Here is a 26,292-nt window from a genome sequence, read left to right as displayed (position 1 = left end):
CACATATACAAACACATGGCTTGGTTCACACTACTAGAACATTTGTGGATCTGTATTGTAAACTAAATGGTGAGAATTGATCTGTAAATAGACATGCAATACCGCCTCTGGGCCTCCCTACTGGAGATTTTTCTGCCATGACGAATGTTGAATAGTGTCTACTAGTTTGCCACGCATGTGTTAAAAACGTTTCCACTAGGATTATTACGTCAAATACCTGTATCATCTCTTTTAATGTGTTCGTCATGCTCAGCAGTCCTTCAATATTCCATAATAGTAGCTGAAACTTTGATGTAGGTGAAACATTGTCGTCCTTATCAGAATTTGGCTTTGAGCCTTGCACCCGAGTTGTTATAGGGTAAAAAATTATACCGTCTGACCAAAATCCTCCCTGGCCAGAATTCTGGGTTGTTTACTTTTTCTAGGTGGCAAAACCAATACCAAATCGAAACACCTTTATACCTTTTGTGTCTAATTGGTCACATATTATGTCATCAGATATATTGTTATCTCAAAATAATTTAATATTATCCTCTCTCTCCGTGTTCTGATGACGTTTGCATATGTACAACCAGGCTGTTCTATTAGCCGCTCTTAGGTTGCTATTTTCATCAGCTTGCTTCGAACCTGTCCATCATAATACCACCGTCATCTGTGATTCCAGTTCTTTACTCATATAATATAAATTAATATATATATATATATATAAGAACATAAAGGTCCAATAATGATGCCATGAGGATTCCACTTCTAATGATTACAGGATCAGATAATGCTTCACCTATTCTAATTCTGTGAGTTCTATTTTCTAGATATATATCCACTCATTGTCACTCTTTTGTCTAGTCCAAATTGCACTCTTTTTTGCCAGTAGTCTCCTTTGATCTACCCTATCAAATGCCTTAGATAGATCAATTGAGATGCAATCCATTTGGCCTCCTGAATTTAATAGATCTCCTGTATCTTGCTGGAATCCTACAAGTTAAGCTTCAGTGGAATAACATTTCCTGAATCCAAACTGACTTTTATAGAACCAGTTATTAATTTTGAAAACATAAGCAGAAATAATGCTTTCCCAAAATTTAACGTGTCAAACTGACTGGCCTGTAATTTTCGGTTTTATGTTTAGCACCCTTTCCTTTATACACAGGGAGTACTATAGCAACAGCTCCTTCTTACATACAGTAACAAAATAAGTACTTCAGACATGGTATTATATTGGAACCCATTGCCTTTAGTATATCCCCAGAAATCTTATCAATTCCAGCTGCTTTTCTAGTTTTCAACTTTTATATCTTCTTGTAAATATCTTTGTTATCACAGATGAATTTCAGTACTTCGTTACTATTAGTCACCTCCTCTATCTGGACATTATCCTTGTACAGTTACATACTGCTAACTGAATACTTCTGCCTTCTGTAAATCCTCACATACACACTCTATTTGTTCATTAATGATTCCTGAAATGTCCTTCTTGGAACCTGTTTCTGCCTTAAAGTTTCTATACATACCTTTCATTTTACATTAAAATTTGTATGACTGCCAATTACACTTGTCATCAGCTAACTTCTTCACAAGATTCAATTTCCTAGCAAGTTTCTTCAATTTCTCCTTACTTCCACAACCATTTCTAACTCAATTTCTTTCCAACCTGCACCTCCTCCTTAGTCTCTTTACTTCCTTGTTATCATTAGGGCCTTGGAAGTTCATGCATTTGCATGTTTTTTCTTAGGGGCTAAAAACATATGCTTATACATTATTTGTACAAAATATGGAATTTCCAATTATTTGAACATGATTTTATGGTGCATATAAGCATTAGAGTTAGTAAATAATACACTAGAGGTAGCAGCAGGATCATTGTAGCCAGCGGGGCATGTTGAAATCTCAGCTGTTTGGCAAAAAGCTCGCTCTGCTGTGCTCATCGATGTAAATAGGGGACTTTTAAAACTGTATGGATATCAATATGGTTTAAATTCTTACATGTAAACATTCTCAGAGACCACAGAGTAGGCTACTTGCAACGTTTCTCTCAAGTAGAAAGAAAACCCACAAAGAAGAACAGGACAAATGCTTGATAAGAGAGGACGGTGTTCAAATGCAATTAAGTAAATAAAATCAATTTACTCTTCATGTTAAGTCTTCTAACAACATACTTTTAGAATGGGGATACGTATATTATGCTACCTTTTGTGTAAATGTAATAAATGGATGGGACTTCGGCATAATTCTGCTCAACGACCGAAAACATTCTCTCTTGTATGAAGTGAATAAGCAAGTTTTTAGGCCTAAAAGCGTTGGCGAGATTTTGGAGCAAAGTAGACAAAATATTGTCATCGCCGGTTAAGGCGCTGGCTTTCTGAGCACAAGTTGGCAGGTTCGATCCTAGCTTAGTCCAGTGATATTTGATACTCAAATATGTCAGCCTCGTGTCGGAAATTTGCCGGTACATAAAGGAACAACCATGAGACAAAATTTCAGCACCTCGGTGGCTCCGAAAACCGTAAAAGTAATTAGTCGGGCGTAAAGCCAATAATATTATTATTATTTTTATCATCATCATCATCATCATCATCATCACTGTTTCCTAAACTTGATTATAAATGGAAATATGACACTCGTTTGTGGTTTCAGTCTATTATGGAGTTTTTTATTTAGCTTTTCATGAAATGTTTGATTTGCTTTAAGATTTTAAGTTGTAAAATGACTTTGTTTAATGGAAAGAGAGAGTTGTAAATGATATGATTGAAGGGAACTGAAACAATCTTTACAATAATATTTTGTTTGTTTACAATTTGCTTTATGTCGTACCGATACAGATAGGTCTTATGGAGACAATGTGATAGGAAAGGGCTAGGAGTGGAAAGGAATCGGCCATGGCCTTAATTAAGGTAGAGCCCCAGCATTTGCCTGGTGTAAAAATGGGAAACCATGGAAAGCATCCTCAGGGCTATCGACAGTGGAGTTCGAACCCACTATCTCCCAAATGCAAGTTCACAGCTACGCGAACCAAAACCCACAACCACTCGCTCGATATCATGCACATCAGTGGAATTACAAAAGGAAAAGAAATACATCAGGTTAACTTCCAAACACTGAGTAATCACGGCCATGAGGAGCAAATTATACCTGTCCATATAATCAGCGCTATAAGAAATGTGTTGAGAAATCAACATTACTTTCTGATTATAATGAAAGGTAACAGCGTATCAACCTGTTGGATACAAAACAAAATTGTCTTTGTTAACCTACTTCGAACATTAGGTTCATGCACGTATGATCTGTCAACACAATGTATACATAGGCCTATATTCGTATATTCTTTCACTGGATTTTCTGGATATTTGCTTTCAAAGACTTGTCCATTCAGTGAAAGAAAAATGTCTTCCCTTATATTTCCGAAAACATTAATTTCTGTCTTCATGGTAAAGTCCAAAGAATCTGATTCACGCCGACAGGGAAAGAAACAGCAAAGTCAGCGCAAGTAGGCCAATCCACATGATGATAAGTGTCACACAAATTATTATTTTATTTGCATGAAAATGAATTTCAAACAAACATACCTGTGAATGAGACGCCATGCTTTTTATGAACCACCCTGTGCAGCTGCCCAGGAGACTGACATTTTCCTTAAGAGAAGTATAAGACTTCAATTTATCAAGAAACTCCCAGTAGTGACAGTGCCAAACAATCCAGGTTTTGCCAAACAGTGCGCTCGTTCAACTTCGCACGCGACTGCAGCGCCAGTGCTATCTCTAGTGTATTATTTACTAATCTATGCATATAACAGCATATTTTCATGTTTTTAATAAATTAATCATCTATATATATAAAATAAGAGTTTTCTCTGTACATTGCTCAGAATTTAAAAAGGATGACGTTTCTACATCGGTCATCTCCATAGTAACAAGGAAACGTTTTTAATTTTCCGTAATTTCTGTCTGTCTGCATCACGAGAAAACGGCTGAAGAGAATTTAATGAAAATTGGTATGTAAAGTTCGGGAATAAGTTGCACCAATCTAGGCCATAAATAATCTTATTTACGCTGAGAGAAATGGTAGTTTAGGGGAAGGCCTAAAATGTAATTCTCAAATATTTATATTATTAATGGTCCTATCTTAATGACAATCGGTATCCAAAGTCGGGGAATAAGTCGCTACAATCTAGGCTATAAATAATCTTATTCATGCTGAGAGAAATGGTAGTTTAGGGGAAGGGCTAAAATTTAATTCTCAAATATTTATGTTGTTAGTTGTCCTATCTTAATGAAAATCGGTATGCAAAGTCGGGAAGTAAGTCGCTACAATCTAAGCTATAAATAAGTTTATTCACGCTGAGTGAAATTTTAGTTTAGAGGAAGGCCTAAAGTTTAATTCTCAAATATTTGTGTTTATGGTCCTATTGACAAATACTACATACGGTAACTAAAGTTATATACTATTACATTTCCGATCATTTATGTCTTATACATTTTTGCCGGCTATGATAACAGAGATATTCATAAATTTGGATTTTTGTTGTTAATTCCATATCAGCGCCAAGTCACAAGAAAATGTGTGAACAGAATTTAATAGAAATCGGTATGTAGAATCAGGGAATAAGGAACTACAGTCTACACTATAATTAATTTAGTAAGACACCCTGATATTACAGAGTCGAAAGAAAACTAAATGTGAAGGCCTACAATACAGGAAGCTCATAACAATGATCAACAATAACATTACATTGACTATTGTTTGTTGTGATGTGCATTGTGTGTCTGTTGCCAGTCATCTCCGATAGATCGGATTACTGCTGTACGGAAAATTCTAAATTCCCATGGAGGGAATTAGATATTTTTCACCAATAGAGCATGTCAATTCCCTCCATGGGAATTTAGAATTTTCCATTCGAAATTGCTCGGCGGGCAATAATTCCATTGTGGAGATTTATCTCCCATATGCAGTTATCAGACTGTGCCTCTTATAAGGGCTTCTGATAAGTTCACCTGCATACACCCCAGCGTCAGTGGGTAGGGTCCGACATACCCACTCTGATGAGTCTAGTGTCAGACCTAAGACGAAACGCTGGTTAAGGGGGGACGTGGATGAAATACATGTGCAAATGTAATTATTCACCAAATCCACAATTTGTAAGGTACATAACTGAAATTTAGTACAGAGGTTAAGAATGGTTAAATGCATCTCTTCACTATTTTTCATAACTTAAGCAAAAATTAAACTGAAGCGTTTTGTAATTTCTAAATTTTATGACCCCATGATCAACAACGGTGCCATTTTCTCACACACTTTTCAACAAATTGTCAGGAAAATTGTACAGTGTAACCTCAATATGTATAGAAACAACTCCACAGAAGCATTTTCAAATATAATGATATTTAATTACTTTTATGTTTAATTATTTTGTAAACAGAAAAACATCCATAAAAAATCTATATTGTTTCTTGCATATCTTGGCGTACAGGAATGATATTAAAATTTGGCCCCGTGTATATGTTTATTATACACACAGCAATGGGGATGCCAAAAATTATGGCTCTATCTTTTCCAGTTTCTGAGAAAGGTGTACTTTAATAACGTAAATGGTGATTCTGAGAATATGCACTTTAAAGTTGAACTTACTTTTTCCTTGCAATTCTGTTTATTAAAAGGCTCCAGAACTGTACTGAGTGTCCTCATTTCCTTCAAGACTTATCTTTTGGTTTCTTGTTTTCTGCCTTCTTTGCTTTACCAGGTCTTCAACTGACTTTTCAGCTGCAGAGAGGAGCTGTAAATATATTTTTCTCAAGACGTCTTGAGGGAAAATTTCTACCTTAAAGCCCATCCTTTTTAATACCTACATCCTCACTAAGTTCCCGCCATTAAATACAAGAACTGTACCACATGTTGCAATTCTGACAACTGTAGCAGATGAAAATGTGGTTTTAGGGCATTGTTTCCTTACGAGTCAATTTAGAGATTTATTTGGAATTGGGTTTTGCCAAAAACACACTTGTTGAGAAGTTGAGGATCGGCCAGAAAACTGTAAGTGGGCTTGACAACGTAGGATACATTTTGGAAGCCTCTGCTTGTGGATGTAGGAGTTATTATCCCTCTGAACCTGTAGATATTTACAGCAGCTAATGTGGCACAGTTTACGAATGGGTTGTTCATCTGTTTACACCATGTGAAAATATGTATCCCATACAGTTCTTACTTCGGACCTAACCTCGTTCCTGGTTTGTTTCTCACGCCTTGCGTTCACTAACTTCTGCAAAACCAGTTTATAAAGTCTTCTATACACTCTTTGTGACCATAGCATTATTGAATGATGAAAGAATCGAACACTTGCGTAAATCTCCGTCAGTAGCTGAAGGCAAAACATGAATGTATTGCTTCTTCATAAACAAAGCAGCTTGTTTGGTATTGTTTCTAAGATGCGGCATGCAGAACAGTCGTAGATGATGCATAAAACCAAAGAGTATGTATCACAGCCTTCTAGATGTATCCCATGCAAGTTTGCTTGAACGAAATCCATGGAATCGTTCTTCACCGAGCTAGTATTGAAGTAATGCTTCAAAAGTGGGTGTGGCAGTAAGATCGCGTCACACATTTAATTATTATTTTTCAGGCAGCTCGGATGCGATTTCATCTTTGAAACTTTGGGGATATATTGTCAATGAGTTCTACTATTAAACAAAAGATAAATTGAAAATTGACATTTTGGGCCCATTTCATTAGAGCAAATGCCTGAAAAGCCTTACATTACTGCTGCATAGCGATTTCTTTTTTTTCAATTTGCTTTACGTCGCACCGACACACATGGGACCCCTGGCGACGATGGGATAGGAAAGGGCTACGAGTGAGAAGGAAGAGGTCCTGGCCTAAATTATTGCACAGCTCCAGCATTTGCCTGTTGTGAAAGGGGGAGAACAAGGAAAACCATCCCCAGTGCTGTCAACAGTAGGGTTCGAACCCACAATCTCCCGGATGCAAGCTCATAGCCGCATGCTCCTGACCGCACGGCCAACTCGCCTGGTTGTACCGAGTACAAACACCTGCCTGAATATTGGCAGGAAGTAGCTGGGAAGTCGGATAACTTTCTTCTTTAGCATGGCGTTCCTCTGGTTCATAAATTTCCTGATACTACTGGTACGTAACAAACTGGTTCATCAAAGCATTCGACCTATTCAATCCCTACTCTGAGGCACTGATTGGTATGAAACAGTGTGCATATTTAACGGAACAATGGCAGAGGAGTGTTCACGGCTGTCTGTGACTTGGTCATTCCAGCTCTGGAACTTCGGACTGTTAGGTCGGCACCGTAGTACAGTTCGTTAAAAGTGAGAAAATGAGCGGTTTGTCATTTGATCAAGTATTTTATATGATAACATTGCTTTTAATCGCTACTTTCCTACTGAAGTTTTTATAATGGCCTAAGTTGACTTCAGTTATGAAAATCACAAAGTTAGTCTTTCTAAGAATCCCGTAGCGAAGCACGGGTACATCAGCTAGTATTTAAATATTTTATTGCCTGTATGGCATATTTTAAAGAGCTTTCAGATTGTTCAATTCTGCGATTTTGATCAGTGTAACATATTTTAATATTTTAGTGCCTATATGGCATATTTTAACAATTTTAAGGCTTTTTATTTTATAATTTCTTCATCTGGTTCATACTGGCAGTAATGTTGCACACGACGGAGCAACTCGTCCTATGGAGAGGAGTAATGCTGATGTGATAATGTCATGCAATGATTTCCCCTGTTGCATTATTCTTCGCTGCTTTGGTTGACCACTGGCAGCAGTGCTGTAATTTGTAATGGTAATGTGAACTGGTTGCATGCCAGACAAATGATTTTAAGTTACATGTATAAAGTGTGTGTTAAAACTCCTTTAAATGCTAAAAGTAAGACCCACTTCAGGTGGTAGATTAACTAATTTACAGAAAGAGTTTTCTGGTGACTTAATGTCTACAGATAATAGGGTACTGTTCTGTGAAGTGTGTGAAATATACAGTATGTAAGGAGTGAGAAAAGATTTCAAGTAGTTCAGGACATAAACACAGTGAAACATAAGGAGAATTTAACCAGAAAACTTGCAAATAAAGAGCCCGTTCAAAAGCAACTAGTAAGGTGTTTAGAAAGTAGAGTTACAGAGTTTTCTTATGACTTGTACCAAGCATTTTTAGCTGCTGCTATATCCCTTATGGAAAATTAATAATCCCACATTACAAGTTTTTCTTGCCAAATACACTCTACAACATGTACCTGAAGAAGGTACATTACATAAGACTTATGTAGGACATTGTTATAATAATGTAATCACTCAAAGCTGAAGATCACCCTTTACATTAGCTCTGTTTCTGTACCTCATTTTCATTTGTGTGAGAGCAGAAAAGTTACACTCATACACGTATGTTGTCATGAAATGCGTTCACTGCAGTATTTCCCTTCTAGAAATTGCGGAGTATAGAACGTCATGAAGACATGGAGATTTGATACAGGGTCTTCAAAGGAGAATCGCAGGATACTTCAGCTTGTTGATCTGCCTCAAGAGATGGTGGTTCATGCTCAGTTTCCAAGAAAGAATTTCTGATTCACAAGATTTTCTCAACCAGAGGTGGAATATATAGTCTGAGTGTAGATCCTAGCAATTCCAAGTGTTTCACCATTACATCATTTACACTGTCTTGTAGAATTTCTTCATTTTCAGACAGGAAATCAATAAGTGCTGGGAAAGAATCAAATTGGTTTTGATGATTTTTTACAATTTGTTTTAAGTCGCTCTAACACACATAGGTCTTACGGCGATGAAGGGATACGAAAGGGCTAGGAGTCAGAAGGAATTGGCCGTGGCCTTAATTAAAGTACAGCCCTAGCATTTGCCTGGTATGAAAATGGGAAACCATAGAAAACCACCTTTAGGGCTGCCGACAGTGGGGTTCAAACCCACTATCTCCCGAATGGAACCTCACAGCTCTGCGACCCCAACCTTGTGGCCAACTCGCTTGGCAGGTTTCGTTGATTCAGTGCGCCCATATACTAGTTTTCTTTATTGTTCTATTTTGTTTTGGACTGTGAGCATGTGACTTCTGCTCCTTGCAGACTTTAATTCAATTCATTCAAATGACTGAACATATCTGATAAATAAGCAAGTCCCACAAGCCACGAGAAATCATTGAGGAAGTCTTTCTTCGAAAAGAAATTTCACACAAGCAGGTCAAAATTTTGCCTCTTGCCAACCACCTAAATAGCAAATGTTCATTGTCACTTTCCACCCAAAGAAAACAAGGAATCTGCATCATTTGTTGAATGAGACGCTTTAACGAACCTATCTTCAACCAGCTATACATATTATCATCTGCAAGTACTATTACACTTACGCTTTATTACTGTTCACTTCTCGATTCCTGTAATTTGAATATATGGAAGAGCAAAGATAAAGAGTATTTATATTAGTTTAAAATGATGGCACCAAGCGACATACTTGACTGCGCTGGCGCAAATAGCTGTCTATCAAACCAAACTATTAGTGAAACCATTCTGACATCTATCGGCCACTCAAAGTGTTCTGTCCGCTACTAACTTATACTATCTATCAGCCAAGTTAAGAGCTATATATCCTGCATTTAAGTTATACAACAGTAGAGACATAGCTCCTAAATTTAAAATAATTATCTAGGTATTGTGTGTACGATACAATTTTGCTCCCTTAGTACTTAGGGGTCCGCGGACCACAGTTTGGGAATGGCTGAAGTAGTGGATCAATGCATGTGGTTGTTTGTTGATGAAACCAGATTCTGAGGGCCATTTTATTGCTAACATAATTGTCGGTGCCTTAAATAAGGAAAAAGACGATACCTTACCTTCTTAATGTATATGAATTGCCAGCCACTATCAATGTAACTGTGACCCAGTAAACTCCTTGAAATTATTATGGCCATCTGGTATTAAATACAACCGGCTGCTTTTATTTGTTACAGACGCAGGTACTTAAATGGTAAAGCTAGGACAAACACTCAAAAGGTATTTTTCCTAAACTTAATTCATATAACTTGCTTAGCACATGTTCTTCATCACATTGCTGAGACAGTGTGCAATTCTCTTCCATTGGTAGACAGATTTGTGGCCTCTACAAAGAAAATTTTTCTTAAATCTCCTTTGAGAGTACAGTTGTTCAGATCAACAGCACCTAATATCCCACTTCCTCCTTGCGCCAGTGTTAACTCATTGGGAAACATGGCTAGATGCAGCATTGTATTATGTTCAGTACATAGAATTAGTCCAAGAGAATGTTTATTCATTGGACTTGAATGATGCTGCATCAATAGAAACAGTTCAAAATATTCTGTCAGGCATAGAGTTAGAAGAGAATTTTGTTTTCATATCTGCTTATATTTCTTTCTCACCAAGAGCCGTAACATTTTCACTGAAAGCTGTAGGATTTCCCTTAAATGAATCACTTACTGGTTTTAAAACAGTAAGCAATCTAAGTTCGGTTACTGGTAGTATTGAACAAAAAGTGAAAGAGAAAGCGAATTACATCATTTAAAAAACCCTGGTTATAAACAGATCTGTGATAATTGAGACATTCTCAAAGGAAAAAGTCTATCACGCCAAGAGACTCGTTTCTCTCTATGGGAGCAGATAACATTGTTTAAATATGCCTCAAGAACCTCCTCTGATGTGGAGAGAAGTTTTTCACATTGCAAAAGTGTTTTGCGAGACAACAGGTTAAGTTTTTCAATTGAAAATTTGTGTAAAATGATGGTTGTGAACGGCAATTCATCGGTAAACATTGGCAATGGGACCACTTCTGCTTCAACCTCAAGGAAAAATGTAAGTTTATTAATTTAATACTAACTCGTCTTTTCTACTGGCATGGACATTCATTCTTTCAATTTTATGGTGCATATTTTCAGATGTATAAGAGCATATGAGCATGCATATTTCCTGAATTTTTAGGGTATGAACTTTTGGGCCCTAATTATAATATAGCAGGTCTTTACCATTCCTTACCATCTTAAGGGTACATACCTGTTTTCACATTCCTCATCAATTTCTTTAAACTCATTCCACAGTCTTGTTTACATTTTTATTTACCATTTTTCACCAATCATAATTACTTTTTAGAAACTCCCTCATGGTTGTCTTCAATAATATAAATGCACTGGTAATATAAAATATACTGAGTGACCCTGATAAAGTGTTGCAAGCAAATATCTCTTATATTAAATAAAAATAAAGGATTTGTCTTTCAAATGTTATTGGCGAAAGGGACCTTATTTCCTCGTCCCTGGGCCTCTTCTGGGGTGCCACGGGGGCGGGGACTTCAGAATCTTAAATGGAGCCATGATGAAACCTTTTGATATTCTGGTTCCCCTCAATAAACTAAGCAACTTTTAATAAAAACTTTTTTTTCTTTCCCAAAATGGCTAAAGACAGTGGGATAAGCCTCACTTCAGTACCGTATGCAATTATGCCACGGTGTTTAATTTAGGTTAGTGCACTTCATGAACTTCAGAGAAAATACACTAGCGAACGAAAGGGCATCAGTATTCTGGTTTCAAAGCCACCTACACTCTAAAATAAGTAGTTGGCTATGTTGATTATGTACTGTGGTTCTTCCAGATTCAGAAATATGGCAGTTTTGATGTAGAGGTACTTAAATATGAATTCAGTACTAGGTGAATGCAGGAGAAATTACAGTATCGAATTGCATCAACAGTGTTCAATGAAAGATGTGGCTTGCAAATGTTACATGTAAAATTCAAACGGCTGAAAAGACAGCTATGTAAGAATGGAAGTGTAAAAAACAAGAATCACGTAAGGATGAAATCAAAAGTGAATGATGAAAATGCTATAAATATTCCTGCCACTGTGAATTGGCTAAAGACAGTGGGATAAGCCTCACTTCAGTACCGTATGCAATTATGTATTTATTAGGTGGAATCTTTATGTCCATCTATTGTAACTACACTTCAGTACAGCGGATATTAAAACAGCAACATTATCATCCTTATCATATGTGTTTGCATCAAGACCTCACACAAAAACATGTTCTTTTCATCTGAAGCAACATTCTCAAACAGTGGACATGTTAATAGGTATAACATGCGTCACTATGCACCTGAGCCGGTCTGAGTAGCGCTGGCGCTTCTGACCCCAACTTGGCAGGTTCGATCCTGGCTCAGTCCGATGGCATTTGAAGGTGCTCAAATACGTCATCCTCGTGTCGGTAGATTTACTGGCACGTAAAAGAACTCATGCGGGACAACATTCCGGCACCTCGACATCTCCGGAATCCATCAATAGTAGTTAGTGGGATGTAAAAACAATAACATTATTACTGTGGACCTGAAAACCCCAACTGGTTGGCATTATAACTTTTCAGCATCGTTAGTCACTAAATGTTTGGTGAAGGATTCTTGATAACCTGTCATCGGTCTTTACTTCTTTGAAGGCACAATTATATGTCATTTTGTCAACCATGAATTACCTCCCCTATTGGAAAACATTGCCCTCAGTGTGAACTGTTTCAAACGAGAAATTTGATGATAGGTGGATTGCATGTGCTGGACCTGTCGCATGGCCACCTCGCTTGGACTACTTTTTGAGGGGATACATAAAACAAAAAAGGCATGTTTACACCACCAACAACGTGGAATACATGAAGCTTGTCGCACCATGAGCTCCTGCACGTAGATAATTGTTAGAGAAAACTTTTGTTAAAGAATCACTAAGTGTTTAAATGTTAATGAAGGCTACTTTGAACACTTAATGAAGAAATGTAATAACCTGGGTATTTATTGATTTACTTATTCAGTTGGTACTCTTTTCTACTACCGTATACTTCAACGAAAATTGGTAACTGCTCAAAAATTAATTAGCTTATTGATGGAACCAGAACATCTAACCTTTTTATCATGCTTCCATTAAAAATTCTGAAGTTGGCAACCCAGAATGGGCCACGAGAAAATATTTCCCCTATCACAGTTTATCTATTCATTTAAGAGATAGTTGCTTGTAACACTTTATCTGGGCCACCCTGTATATTATGTGTTCCTTTTGATGTTTCATCTTTATACACAGGACTTAAAACCCGACCTGAAATTCACAATTAGCTAATGCAAAAATACACCAGGCACTAGAAATTTAATATCTGAAGGACAGAAGTGTTATGGGATGACTTGCCCACTTCAGTCTCGAACAACAACAACAACAACAACAACATCAACAACAACAACAACAACAACAACAACAACAACAACAACAACAACAACAACAACAACAACAACAACAACAACAACAACAACAACAACAACAACATGCAGAAAAAGATCTGTTTATGTTAAGATACAAATTAACAAAATATAATCAATTTAAATGTCAAAATATCAAATTTTGAAAAAAGCATGGTACACATAAGTTGACCTTGGGTCTCAGCTAATACTTTTTGACACTCTGGAGTGCAGGTTTACTTTAGTTGTTGTTTAAAACACAAAGGTACACATTACACTTGAGACATACAATTCTTGATGAAGATTTACAACATTAAAAGCAACATTTTGAGGCATTTTTGTCTTCTTTGAAAACCAGCAAATGTCCCATATTATCGTAACAAACCTCAGGAATTGGTTGTGCTAGGATTTTCCGCTGTTTAATAGGCCTCTATAGAATCTTCATTTTTATAACTTTCTGACTGCAGTAATTCAGTGGAAGTACAAGACCTCCCACCGGGCGTCCCTGCATTTGTGGCGCCACCTTCAAATTTTATCAGAGCTTCTCCAACATGTTCCTAAAATATTAAAAGTAATTACATGCGTGTTGAAGAAGGCATCGTCAGCACACGAGAAAAATAGCTGCAAACGATCAAGTGTTTTAAAGTTGGACAATGTAAAACTGCAGAAATCATCTGTTCTTGTTTGTTACATGGAACAACAGGATAATTTGTTTTGTGTAAGTCTTCACAATACAATGTTGATTTTTTTTGGCTGGAATTATGATAGAACTTCTCTTTTATTTTTCGTTGTCCAGAAGAAAGGATAACCTTTATCTTTGAGAGCCTGAACTACCCTCAACCATGTTTCAGCAGTGATATTGTGGTCTGAATAATAAATGGGTGTAGCAAATCATCTTTTCATTTTTTGTGAAATATCGCCTTTAATACCTACATAATTTAGTCTTATGCAACTTAGTTATAAATAAAAAGTAATATATTATGATGATGGTGGTGGTAACAGTTTTCTAAGAAAGAATATCCTGTTTATCATCACCATCATTATGGCAAGCAATGGATTGGGGATTAAAAGAAAAAGGGCAATATAAACTAACATAGCGCAAGATGATTATATATAATATATTTAACAACAAAGATATACATAATTTTCAACATATGTTCAGGATAAAAACCCAAAACTAAAGATACATGAATCAATTCCTTGAAGATACATAAAAATACGTAGATAAAGAGAATTAGTATGTGCCTAAACAAATATTTTCAAACACACATTGAAACAGAAAGTACTGAAACAACGTATAGGAATGAAAACAATATTCAAACTTTGCAGTACCATATATTTTCCAGCTGTTAAGTCATGTAGAGTTCATGCCATTATGTACGGAGGTTGAGTCATAAGTCATGGCAACTATTTTTATTTCTCGCGAACAGGAAACAACACGGATGACTTATTACTCGACCCTCGTATTAAACAGAGAGCTTCAACAGCATAACATGATCTTGGAGTGAGTCAGGAACCCCTTCCTGTCCACAGAATTGATGAAATGTGTGAGACATCATCTAGCTCAGTTGGCTTATGTACTGCAGCTGATGGTGTTGATGAAACTGATGTAGACAACACAACCAGAGAGGTCTTTTTTTTCTTTTTCTTTTGCACTAACACATAAAAGGCTTTTTGCCAACGGACGGATGGGAAAGCGATAGGATTGGGAAGGTACAGGCCGTGGCCTTAATTAAGGTAGAGCAGAGAGGCTATCCCTCTGACAATGCCCAAAAGGCTAAGGTCGGGAGATAATACGCCATCAAGTTCGGCTACAAAACCGCCCGCCAAGAAAACTAACTTCAATCAAGGTAGCCATAATATCTAAAACCTTTCCAGATGGGAAACTGAAGGAGGAAGACGTGAAGGAACTTTAATCTGTTCTGATAGCGCAAATTAAATCGCTGTCGGACGGATGTCTTCCAGGCTTCCTTGAGTCTTAAAGCTGGAAAGTGGAGCAATGGTACTAATCTGTGCAAATCCAGAAACCAAAAGCTGGCTGGAACAGACAGTGGCCAATTGCAATTGCAACCCTTGGAAAGGAGAGAATTTGGAGGTGGCAGAAACCAAGAAGGTGCTGAATACTATAAAGGTCATCACTAGGGCTCGGAAGTTCATGCATTTGCATGTTTTTTCAAGGGGTTAAAAATGTATGCTTATGCATTATGTGCAAGGAATTATGGAATTTTCAGTCATTTGAACATGCTTTTATGGTGCATATAACTGCATATTTCCGTGATTTTGATAAATGCATCATATTTTAATATTTTAGCACCTATATGGCATATTTCAATCAGTTTAATGGTTTTTACAGTATTTTTAATCAGCTTTTTTTAATCTGGTCGATGTTGGTAGTAATATTGCGCATGACGACGCAACTTGTCATGTGGTGAGGAGTTATGATGTCACGCAGTGAATCCCATTTCATCATCAACCCTCAAGTCGTGTAACGGTGTTGTGAACTGGTTGTGACCGAACTATGTTTCACGTATAAAGTGTCCGTTAAAAAATTCTTTAAATGCTTAAAATAAGCACAACTTCGAGTTGTAGATTAACTAATTTACAGAAGGAGTTTTCAGGTGACTGAATAGTTCAACACATAAACACAGCAAAACATAAGGAGAATTTAACTAGCAAACTCAAAAATAAAGAGCCTGTTCAAAAACAACTATTACACATAAACGCAGCAAAACATAAGGAGAATTTAACTAGCAAACTAGTAAATAAAGAGCCTGTTCAAAAACAACTATTATAGTGTTTAGGAAGTAAGATTAGTGAATTTTCTTACGACTTGTGCCCAGCATTTTTAGCTGCTGATATTCCCTTGTATAAAATTAATAACCCCACATTAAAACATTTTCTTGCCAAATACACTCAACGTGTGCCTGAAGCAAGTACATTGTGTAAGACTTACGTAGGGCGTTGTTACAATAACGTATTGTCAAATTTACAAATTGAATTAGCGGATCAGTTTGTGTGGTAGTCTATTGATGAAACCACTGATTCTGAGGGCCGATTTATTGCTAATGTAATTTTTAAAAGCATATTTGCATGCGTTATAGTTTTTTAGGGCATGAACTTCCAAACATTAGTCATCACCAAGTTTCCTCCTCCATTTGACAAGATGAAGGTTGATGATGTGCTTGTCAGGATACATCACCATGACACCAAACCTCCGACGAAAGAGTGTAGAGTGCTGAATGCGACAAATACTGATGACACAGGAAGGACAACTGTTTTGGCCCTTAATGAAAGAGATTTTGAAGAGCTCAAGAAGAGAGGCCTTAAGGCCAAGCTTGGACTTGGGCAGATCAAATTTAAAGTAATTTTCTCTGTACCCTCTATACGCCATAAGAAATAAAATAAAATAAAGGGAAAAACAAAACCTAGTGTTGGCAAACATGGTGCTGAAAGTTCTTCAGGCCAATCTACAACATAAAAAATCAGCTGTTGCCAACTTTGTCAGGAAGTTCAATTCTGAGGCTATGGATGTGGCTCTTATACAAGAGCCATGGGTAGTTAAGGGCAGAGTAGCAGGACTCGCGGAATCTGGAGGTAAGCTAATGTACGATACGTCATTTATGCCTAGAACATGTTTGTGAGCAGAAAACTAAAGTGCCTTCTGTTGCAGGAACATTGTTCAAAGGACTTAGTGGCAGTCAAGATAAAACTTGGAAATTGGGAAGCTCCCAGAGAAATAATAATAGGCTCTGCGTACCTTCTATACGACTCAACGGATCCCCCTCCATCGGAAGACGTTGAAGAACTGATTTGCAAAGCTAGAGGAAAGGTGAACACCTAGTACTCGGAGCAGATGCAAATGCACATCACACGGCATGGGGCAGTACCAACTGCAATGCAAGGGGTGAGTCTTTACTAGAGTTTATTATTAGAACAGAATTGAGAATATTAAACTTAGGAAATAAACCGACATTCATAAATAAGAATCGTAGAGAGGTAATAGATATAACATTGAGCACCACACATATAAAACCAAACAAAACCAAACCCCATGGCACTACAGCCCTTGAAGGGCCTTGGCCCACCAAGCGACCGCTGCTCAGCCCGAAGGCCTGCAGATTACGAGGTGTCGTGTGGTCAGCATGACGAATTCTCTCGGCCGTTATTCTTGGCTTTCTAGACCGGGGCCACCGTCTCACAGTTAGATAGCTCCTTAATTCTAAATCACGTAGGCTGAGTGAACCTCGAACCAGCCCTCAGGTCCAGGTAAAAATCCCTGACCTGGCCGGGAATTGAACCTGGGGCCTCCGGGTAAGAGGCAGGCATGCTACTCCTACACCACAGGGCCGGCGCATCACACATATAGCAAACCTTATTAAGGATTGGTGCTCGATGAGCCATCCTTGGCAGACCATCAGAATATTCAATTTGCGATAGAAGCGAGGCAATGTGATATTGAATTGTACAGAGATCCTAAAAGAACAAACTGGGATGGATACAGAGAAGTTCTAGGGCAGGCTGTACAAAAGATCCAAACAAAAGTAAGGGGATGTAAGGAATTGGATGAGGCAGTGGAACAATTAGAAGAGGCCATTTTAGCCTCATACCATGACAACTGTCCTCTTAGAGAAAAGAAAACTGCCAAAAATATTAGGTGGCAGAATAACAACCTAGCCAAAATGAAGAAAGAGGTTAGAGAATTGTATAAAAAAAATCATCAAGAGATGGTATGTGGGACGTATTTCATAGGAAACTCACTGAGTATAACCTAGAGATACGGAGGGCAAAAAGAAAATCTTGGAGACTGTTTTGCGAGAAAGTGGAAGCAAACACTGAAGCAGCAAGGCTCTAGAAGGTTCTTAAAAAGGTGCATATAAACCAAGTGGGAACATTGGAAAAATCCGATAGAACATACACTCAGACGGGAAGGGAGATGCAGGAGGTTTTGCTAGCGTGTCATTTTCCTGTGGCTGAGGAAGTATAAGGGGAAGGAATGGTTGAAATAGAGGCCAGACCACGAAAGGGTGGATTGGAACTGTGCCAACCGATTAATTAAACCTAACCACGTGAGGTGGGCAATCAACACGTTTCAGACCATAAAGGCTCCGGGGCCTGACAAGATACTCCCGATACTCCTGCATGAAGGACGAGAGATAATCATCAAGGCTTTGACAGACCTTTTAAGAGCAAGTCTAGCTCTGGGATACGTGCCAAAATCATAGTCTAAGGCTAAAGTGGTATTTGTACCAAAGCCTGGAAGGGCAAATTATGCCCAAGCCACAGCATATCGACCACTATGTTTAAATTCCTTCATGCTAAAAGCAATGGAGAAGATACTGGATAAATATATCCGTAAAACAGTGCAAATGAACTCAACTTTACATGAAAATCAGTTTGCATACAGACCTGGCAGATCCACTGAGATAGCACTCCATCATTTGGTTTGCAAACTAGAGGAAAGCCTTGAATATAAAGAAATTGCACTGGCAGCACTTCTAGACATAGAAGGGGCCTTCAGTAATACAACCTACAATTCGATGATTAAAGTTGTTGAAGAGAGTAGGGTGAGCAAAACTGTCGTAAAATGGATTAAATCCATGTGAGACGAGAGGAAAATAAAAGCAACTCTATTTGAAGAGACACTAATGGTTGGAGTCACTCGAGGTTGCACGCAGGGAGGAGTTCATTCTCCTCTTCTGTGGAACCTTGTGGTGAACAGAATCATAGTCATGCTCAACGAACAGGGATTTTACACACAAAGATATGCAGATGATCTAGTAATTGTAATACATTTGAACAGCCTGGAATATTCACTCAGAAGAAAGTGTGTGCAGTGACCAAGCGAAATAATGTATATAACAAAGGGACGTAACGTATAAGGGATCTTTCGAACGTAGTCCACGGATTTGACAGAAAATCAATAGTATAAGAGAAAATGGAAGGAAACTGTTATTGTTTCCCTATAAACCTCCATTCTATTCAGTGATTTTAAACCATATGCATATCTAAACCTTCCCCTGGATCAGTACAGTCTATATGTGAATTTTGGTTGAGATCTACCATCCAGCCGTTTCGCCGTGATGGTGGAACAGACTGACAAACAGACACGAAAGCCAAAAATCACTGATACAGTCTTGAGTTGACCTACATCGGATAAATATCTAAAAAATTGGCAAATCAAACAAAGTTACAGACAGCGGACCTCCTGGAATTTTATTTATATACATAAGCATGTGCACGTTTATAAGTGCAGACCTTCCTTTCGAGATTTACTGCTTTTACATGGTAGGTCATATCAACAAACAGGTTCCGTCATCAGACGCCCCTTTTAGTTTTCTACATGGTTAATCCTATGACATTTTCTTGTATCTCCAATATTAATTAGTTAGACTGAGTTAGAAGCATTAAATAGGATGAAATCTGGGTACAGTTTTCACACATTACTTTCTTTTTCAGATAATTATGCAGCAGCTGGAATCATAAAATTGCCAGGCTGAGTGGTTCAGGCGGTTGAGGCGCTGGCCTTCTGACCCCAATTTGGCAGGTTCGATCCTGGCTCAGTCCGGTGGTATTTGAAGGTGCTCAAATACAGTATATCAGCCTCGTGTCGATAGATTGGCACGTAAAATAACTATGGCGGGACTAAATTCTGGCACCTCAGCATCTCCGAAAACCGTAAAAGTAGTTGGAGGGATGTAAAGCTAATAACATTATTAAATCATAAAATTTGGCTAACATATAACCACGGGTCGTACCGCATTTGATGATTCTAGCTTTCCTTTAAGTGCGCCAAACGATAAGATATACGTGTAAAAAGTACAAAATTAACTTAAAATTGAGAAATACAGCTCTATCTAACGTACAAGGGATTGAGATATGGCAATATGTCATAGGACCAAAGTTGTAGATCTCCCGAAATTGAAACGCGATTGTGCATTCTGTCTTGTGATACGACTTACCATTTACAGAGGTGCCAACCTTCGAAGTGGATTATCAGTAATCGCCCCCCCCCCCCTTCCCCGAGAAAAATTTCCAGTCAAGTCCAAAGCATGCTCCTTCCTTCTGGATAATGAAACCCCTTTTGCCTATCCCTCTAGCAATCTATGCGAAAGTATATATTACTCAAAATTTGCACACAACCTGCAAGTTCTTTGATGAAACAGGTAGGACTCCGTAGGCTACACCGCAAGGATTTTTACATAAAATATTACTTTAAATGCTGGTCATTCCTTGTAGCTTGTTCCTCATGCAGCAGTTGCCTTTCAGTGTAGTTTTTCTTGAAGCATCCTTCCCACTGTGATAACATTTTCATCTTCTGTACCATAAGCGATTCCGGTGCAGATGTGCTTAATGTAGGCCTCACTTCTTTCTCAATCTTTCTGTCAACTTTCAGGTATACTTAACACATCACATACAACATTACTGAAGGATTTATAGTTGAGAAGAGCAGCACCTGAGCTCCTTCATTCACAATTAATTTTACAACGCTTATGGGTAGCAAAAGGAAGTCACGATCGAATAAGTATCGTTGCCAACTCACAAGCATTGAAACGACGATTTAGGAGAAAGGCTCGAAAGGATTGAACATTTTTCCTTCTTTTCTCTTTTTCCGTAGAAAATTATTTTTTCGTGATAATGTCAGCTTTTCCGTAATATTTTCTCCTTTGGCCGTAATTCCGTAATCGTGGGGTGAAATCCGTTATAATTACGGACATTCCGTAATAGTTGGCACCTCTGCATTTAACCACCAATTATCCCGAAACAAAGGTCTGCTCCGTCATTGAAATTGCCTCCATATTTCGATATGATGATGATGATAATGTTTGTTGTTTAAAGGGGCCTAACATATAAGGTCATCGGCCCCTAAGATATTACGATATGTTCTGGGGCCAAAGAGTTATACATTTGAACAGATTGCAATTTTTCCTCAAAGGAAAGAATGTCCAGGTTTCTGGATTAGCACTCACATACATACGGAGTAGGTAAGGAAAAAATATTACAGTTAACAAAGTTGAAATTAATAGAAAATAGGATTATAGCTGAGGACAGCCGGATGGGACAAATAGCCCTATGTAAATACCAAGTGGATGTATTGTAAAATGAAATGTCACTCACTAAATTGTGATGATATGAGTTACGATATAAGAAGGCAGAAACAGAGGAGAAATTTAGGCTCAGGAATTCTTAGGTAAACAGATAAGAGGATGACTTATGGTGTTATTACTTAAGTCTAAAGAGGCAAGACAGAGGCAATAAATTAAAGTGGAAAACAGAAGTAGAAGAGAAATGCAGTAAAATTTATAGCAAGTGCCAGAAAATGCCTTACAGTGTGAAATCTTGGGCTACACTCTGCTGTACTTTTCAAATGTTAACAGCCCCATTAAAGCTATTCGACGACGATTGTAACCTCCAATAGGATTCTGCAAATATTCCGCAGAACGGCAGCATGACGTCTCTTTTGCCTTCTACGCAAGGTGTTTACCATGAGTTTACAGGAATTTTGAAGAAAATCACATTAACCTATGTTGCCATGGTAACCGGTAGGTTTGTTGTCGGTCTGTTGGCCACTCAATGCAGAGCATGAAATCCACACAAAGTAGTAATTTTCTCCATCATTTGAAGAGCAAGAGAAATTATGCTCAAACAGAAGTCGTTTAAAATGAAGGGATGTTTCACATGTAGTCCATGGATTTTACAGAAAAACAACAGTATAGAGAAAATTTAAGAAAACTGTTGTGATTTCCCTATAAACCCCCATTTTATTCAATGATTTCCAAATCATATGCATACCTAAACCTTCCACTGGACCAGTATACTCTACATATGAAGTTTGGTCGAGATCTACCCAGCCATTTCACCATGATGGTGGAACAGACAGACACGAAAGCTAATAACCACTCATATGGTCTTGAGTTGACCTAAATCGGATAAATATCTGAAATATTTGCAAAACAAATGAAATTACAGGCAGCAGACCCCCTACATCTTTATTTACATGGATGAAAGCACGTCCAGAAATTCATTTGCCTAATCAATGTGAAAAGAATAGATCATTTGAAGAAGTTACAGACATATTTAACACACACGAGGATGAAATTACTGTAAAAGCTATAGCAATGTATTCTCCTGGCTTACTGTTAACAAGGAAGATGTAGGTACCTGAAAACATGAATAAAATACATGCAAGATATTATCCTGGTCTACCGTTAACAGAGATGTTGCACAACTTTAATAACAGACAGGAAAAAGAGAAAGAAAAAGAAATATTTGAAACTATCTATAATGTGTGTGAAGAGAAATGTTAAACTCATTTCTGTGTGATACTGCACTGGTTTTTTTTCATTTGCTATTTACTTTACGTTGCACTGACAGAGATAGCCTTATGGCGATGATGGGATAGGAAAGGCCTAGGAATGGGAAGAAAGCAGCCATGGCCTTAATTAAGGTACAGCCCCAACATTCGCCCGGTGTGAAAATGGGAAACCACGGAAAACCATCTTCAGGGCTGCAGACAGTGGGATTCGAACCCACAATCTCCTAGATGCAAGCTCAATGATGCGCTCCCCTAACCGCGCAGCCAACTCGCTCGGTGATACTGCACTGTACTTACGTACTGATTGTAGGCATTAGATAAAAAATTCATCTCTTTTGTTTATGGTACAGTGGTAAGAGCTTTTATTTGAAAAACAATGTATGTCCAGGAACTTCCGAACCCTACAACATCCTAATATAAATAATTTTTTAAAGTTCAGAAATATCAATAAAGATCACATATACTACCTATATAAAATTCAGAATAAAAGACTAAAAATCACAAGCTGCATTCAAATAACTTATTCAATTGCTCTCTTATTACATCTTTAGAACAATTAGTGTAAAAAACAATCTTTGAAGAGCAGCCAGCAATATTCCAAATTTCCCCGTACTTTCAGTCTATCATATAACAAGTCTATCTCTTGGATGTGCTGTATACATTTTTAATTTAGAACTGCATCATTTGAATCTATTATTACACATGATCATATTTGGATGGATTACTAAAATTACTTTCCAGAATTATTATTAAACAACAAATTTGTTTTGAAGAGACATAAACTTAACCTCTCAGTTGTCCACGGGACAAACAGTTGTTTCTTGTAATTTTCTAATGCAAGGTCATAGCGACAACTAATCCTACTACAACCTTTTTTAACAATTTTACAGTATCTTTCACAGAGATGTGATTAAGAAATACGTATCTAACACAGTCATAGGACTTTCAGGAACTACAAATTAATTTGCTTTTTTGTAACTACTGAGGCACACACCAATAACATCTTTTTTTAAAAATTGGTCCTTTCATTATAGCAACCACTCTCCACATTTTGGTAAAACAAATTACGTTTATTGTCTCTGTTTTGTGATATCAGAGATCTTAGCTTGACATAGTCAGAATTATCATGATTTTATCATGAATTTCTTCAACATAAGGCTTTGGATACACGTGATGCTTTTGGAAGACGTATTCAGTCTAATGCTGCCAAGAATAAATCTGTTTACAAAAGAAAATAGCACTTGCGTAAAGCTCATTACTAACAGAAAGATTATAAATTCTGGCTGGCAAAAATATCTTTTAAAAGGGTTTTTACTTAAATATAAAATAATTTAGAAATGTATATTTTACAATGAAAGTTGGACCATTTCCTGCAAGCTGTGATGACTTACTGGTTTAACATAGAAAGATAAATACTTTTGATATGAGGGTTGGGACACGTCATGGCAACTACTTTTTCCTCACATTTGCAAGGTGCTACTGTACAGAGGTCATATGTCCTGGAAAGCATGACATATACATGGACACAGCATGAGATGGTGGTGCGTTGGTCAGGTACCACACATGGGATGATGGGACTGCATTAGTGGGTCAGGTTGCGTGCACAATGGATGTGACGATGCATACATCAAACTGGCCATTAGCCGGGGTCGCAATGCTAAATATGTCACAGAGAGCGTGTGGAAACTGTGGGAAATAATGGCCTTCCGTACTGAACTGTTGCAAGATAGGCAGCAACACTTCAGCAGGGAAGTGAAACAAGCAGTGACGTGCATTGGTTTGGCAGACCTGTTAGTGCTCAGACTGTGTGTCACGTGCAGTAATTACCTAGTGCATGGACGTGGAAAGAAGATGAGCACTACTTGAGTTACAAGCCAAAACAGGCATTGAAAAACAATCCATCCACAGAATTTTATGGGAAGATTTTTTTTTTCGTGTGGCTATTTCTAGCCGAGTGCAGCCCTTGTAAGGCAGTCCCTCCGATGAGGGTGGGCAGCATCTGCCATTTGTAGGTAACTGCGTGTTATTGTGGTGGAGGATAGTGTTATGTGTGGTGTGTGAGTTGCAGGGATGTTGGGGACAGCACAAATGCCCAGTCCCCGAGCCACTGGAATTAACCAATGAAGGTTAAAATCCCCGACCCGGCCGGGAATCGAACCCGGGACCCTCTGATCCGAAGGCCAGTACCCTGACCATTCAGCCAACGAGTTGGACGGGAAGATATTAATCTGCATAAACTTGCATCACGGTGCAAAAGTGGACACAGTATGCCATCATCCCCAAAGTGAAAGAACCATCATATGGGAGACAGTTTGAGACATGAGAGGACACTGTCATTGCTGTAAAATATGAGATTGCAAAATTCACACCGGGTGAGGCGATTGGTATCCAACGTCTCCTGCATCACTGGCAACAAGTTATAGACTATCTAGGGGACTAGTCTGAGGGTTTACCATATAGGTTACCGTATTATCTGAGAAAAAGAGTTATGTAGCGAAAGGAATTTGTGACTGACAGTTACTTTATAATACCAATATAAATGGTCCGTTATTAGACATTATAAATTTTCCAGCTAACTCATTCCTGGTTGCCAGCGTTTCGCCCCAGTGTGCTAAGTTGGGCTCATCAGTTGGTAAATAGCACACCCATCAAGACCCATGGCTAGTGCACACCGTGGAGGCCACTGCGTAGGCTATTTGGAGCCACCGGCAGTGCCAATGCACGATGAGACTTAGTCTCATGACCAAAAATTGATGCCTACCTGGCCATCAGATGATATACATGTTGATTCCCATAGGGAACCTGAAATATTGGTCCCAAATGAGTAAATTTATATCGAATGAGTAAATTTATATCTGACACGTAGTAAACCTACTTGGCATTATGCACACATTCAACAGTACCTTCTTTTCCCTACTCTCATCTGCATGTTTCCATTTGTCTGGTAGATCCTGCATTCGTGTGGAAAGAAGTAGTTGCCATGACTCATGCCCCAACCCCCATATTAGCAGTTTAAATTAAAAACACATCTATTCTTTAAACTATTGTCAGAGACACGTTTTTATATCCAAATTTATTTACAGGAAAGAAGAAGCACATTAGAAGAAAAAAAATGGGAAGTTGAACTTAATGTATGATTACAGTATACAAAAATGTTAATCTTGGTACATAAACTGCTTAAGGATGGGATGTGACTTCAAAATCAAGCATAGAAATGCCAAAACAAAATGCAGGGAGAGCACTATGGATATCACTTTTTAAACTTGAATTTTAGAAGGATCTCATAGGTTGTGAAGAGCTTTAAGATGATGTAAGCACCAGTTATATAGGCAAAAGTTTACATATATTGTTCTCTCTGTGATGGAAAGTACATGGAAGGGTAAGTTAAAGCTATGCAAATTCTGTCAGTGTGGAAGACAGCAGATATATGCATACCACTATATTACCTAAACAATAGGCAACATATGAAGGATTGAAACTTAAGTCTATTGAAAATAAACCAAATATGTAATATCTGTAAAATACTTTCAACAGCAAACAAGTTACATGAATGGACACACTAAACTTAATTGAAATGACACATTAAACTTCACTTATCCTACCTCTTCACAATCATTGTTCTAAGTTTCCAATATCCTTGTTGTAACCATAACAAATGAAAGTGAGCTAGGGACTGGGACTGCAGTCACTGCTGAAGGCTATTACACAATGCAAGGTTGTATGTGCATGTTTCACCGACTATGAGAAGGCATTCAAT

At 37.9% G+C, this 26,292-nt stretch overlaps 1 protein-coding gene across 3 annotated transcripts in view; it reads right to left on the bottom strand.

Moving 5' to 3' along the window:
* The window catches only part of Pdxk (pyridoxal kinase), a 177,318-nt gene that overhangs the window by 25,973 nt on the left and 125,053 nt on the right, over positions 1–26,292 (bottom strand). For 2 of the 3 annotated variants that reach the window (XM_067135086.2, XM_067135087.2), the window contains exon 8: positions 13,311–13,779. The exons of the other annotated variant lie outside the window; for it this stretch is intronic. Coding sequence is in view for 1 of the 2 variants with exons in the window: in XM_067135087.2 (XP_066991188.2) it covers positions 13,748–13,779 (32 nt within the window). In the remaining variant the exon portion in view is untranslated. Of the gene's footprint in view, positions 1–13,310; positions 13,780–26,292 lie in introns of those variants that run through there. 3 annotated transcript variants of the gene reach the window in all.

Source organism: Anabrus simplex, chromosome 1, assembly GCF_040414725.1.
Source record: "Anabrus simplex isolate iqAnaSimp1 chromosome 1, ASM4041472v1, whole genome shotgun sequence".
NCBI classification, from domain to species: Eukaryota; Metazoa; Arthropoda; class Insecta; order Orthoptera; family Tettigoniidae; genus Anabrus; species Anabrus simplex.
Note: the sequence above shows the minus strand (reverse complement) of the source record. Positions and strands in the feature narration are given on the sequence as shown.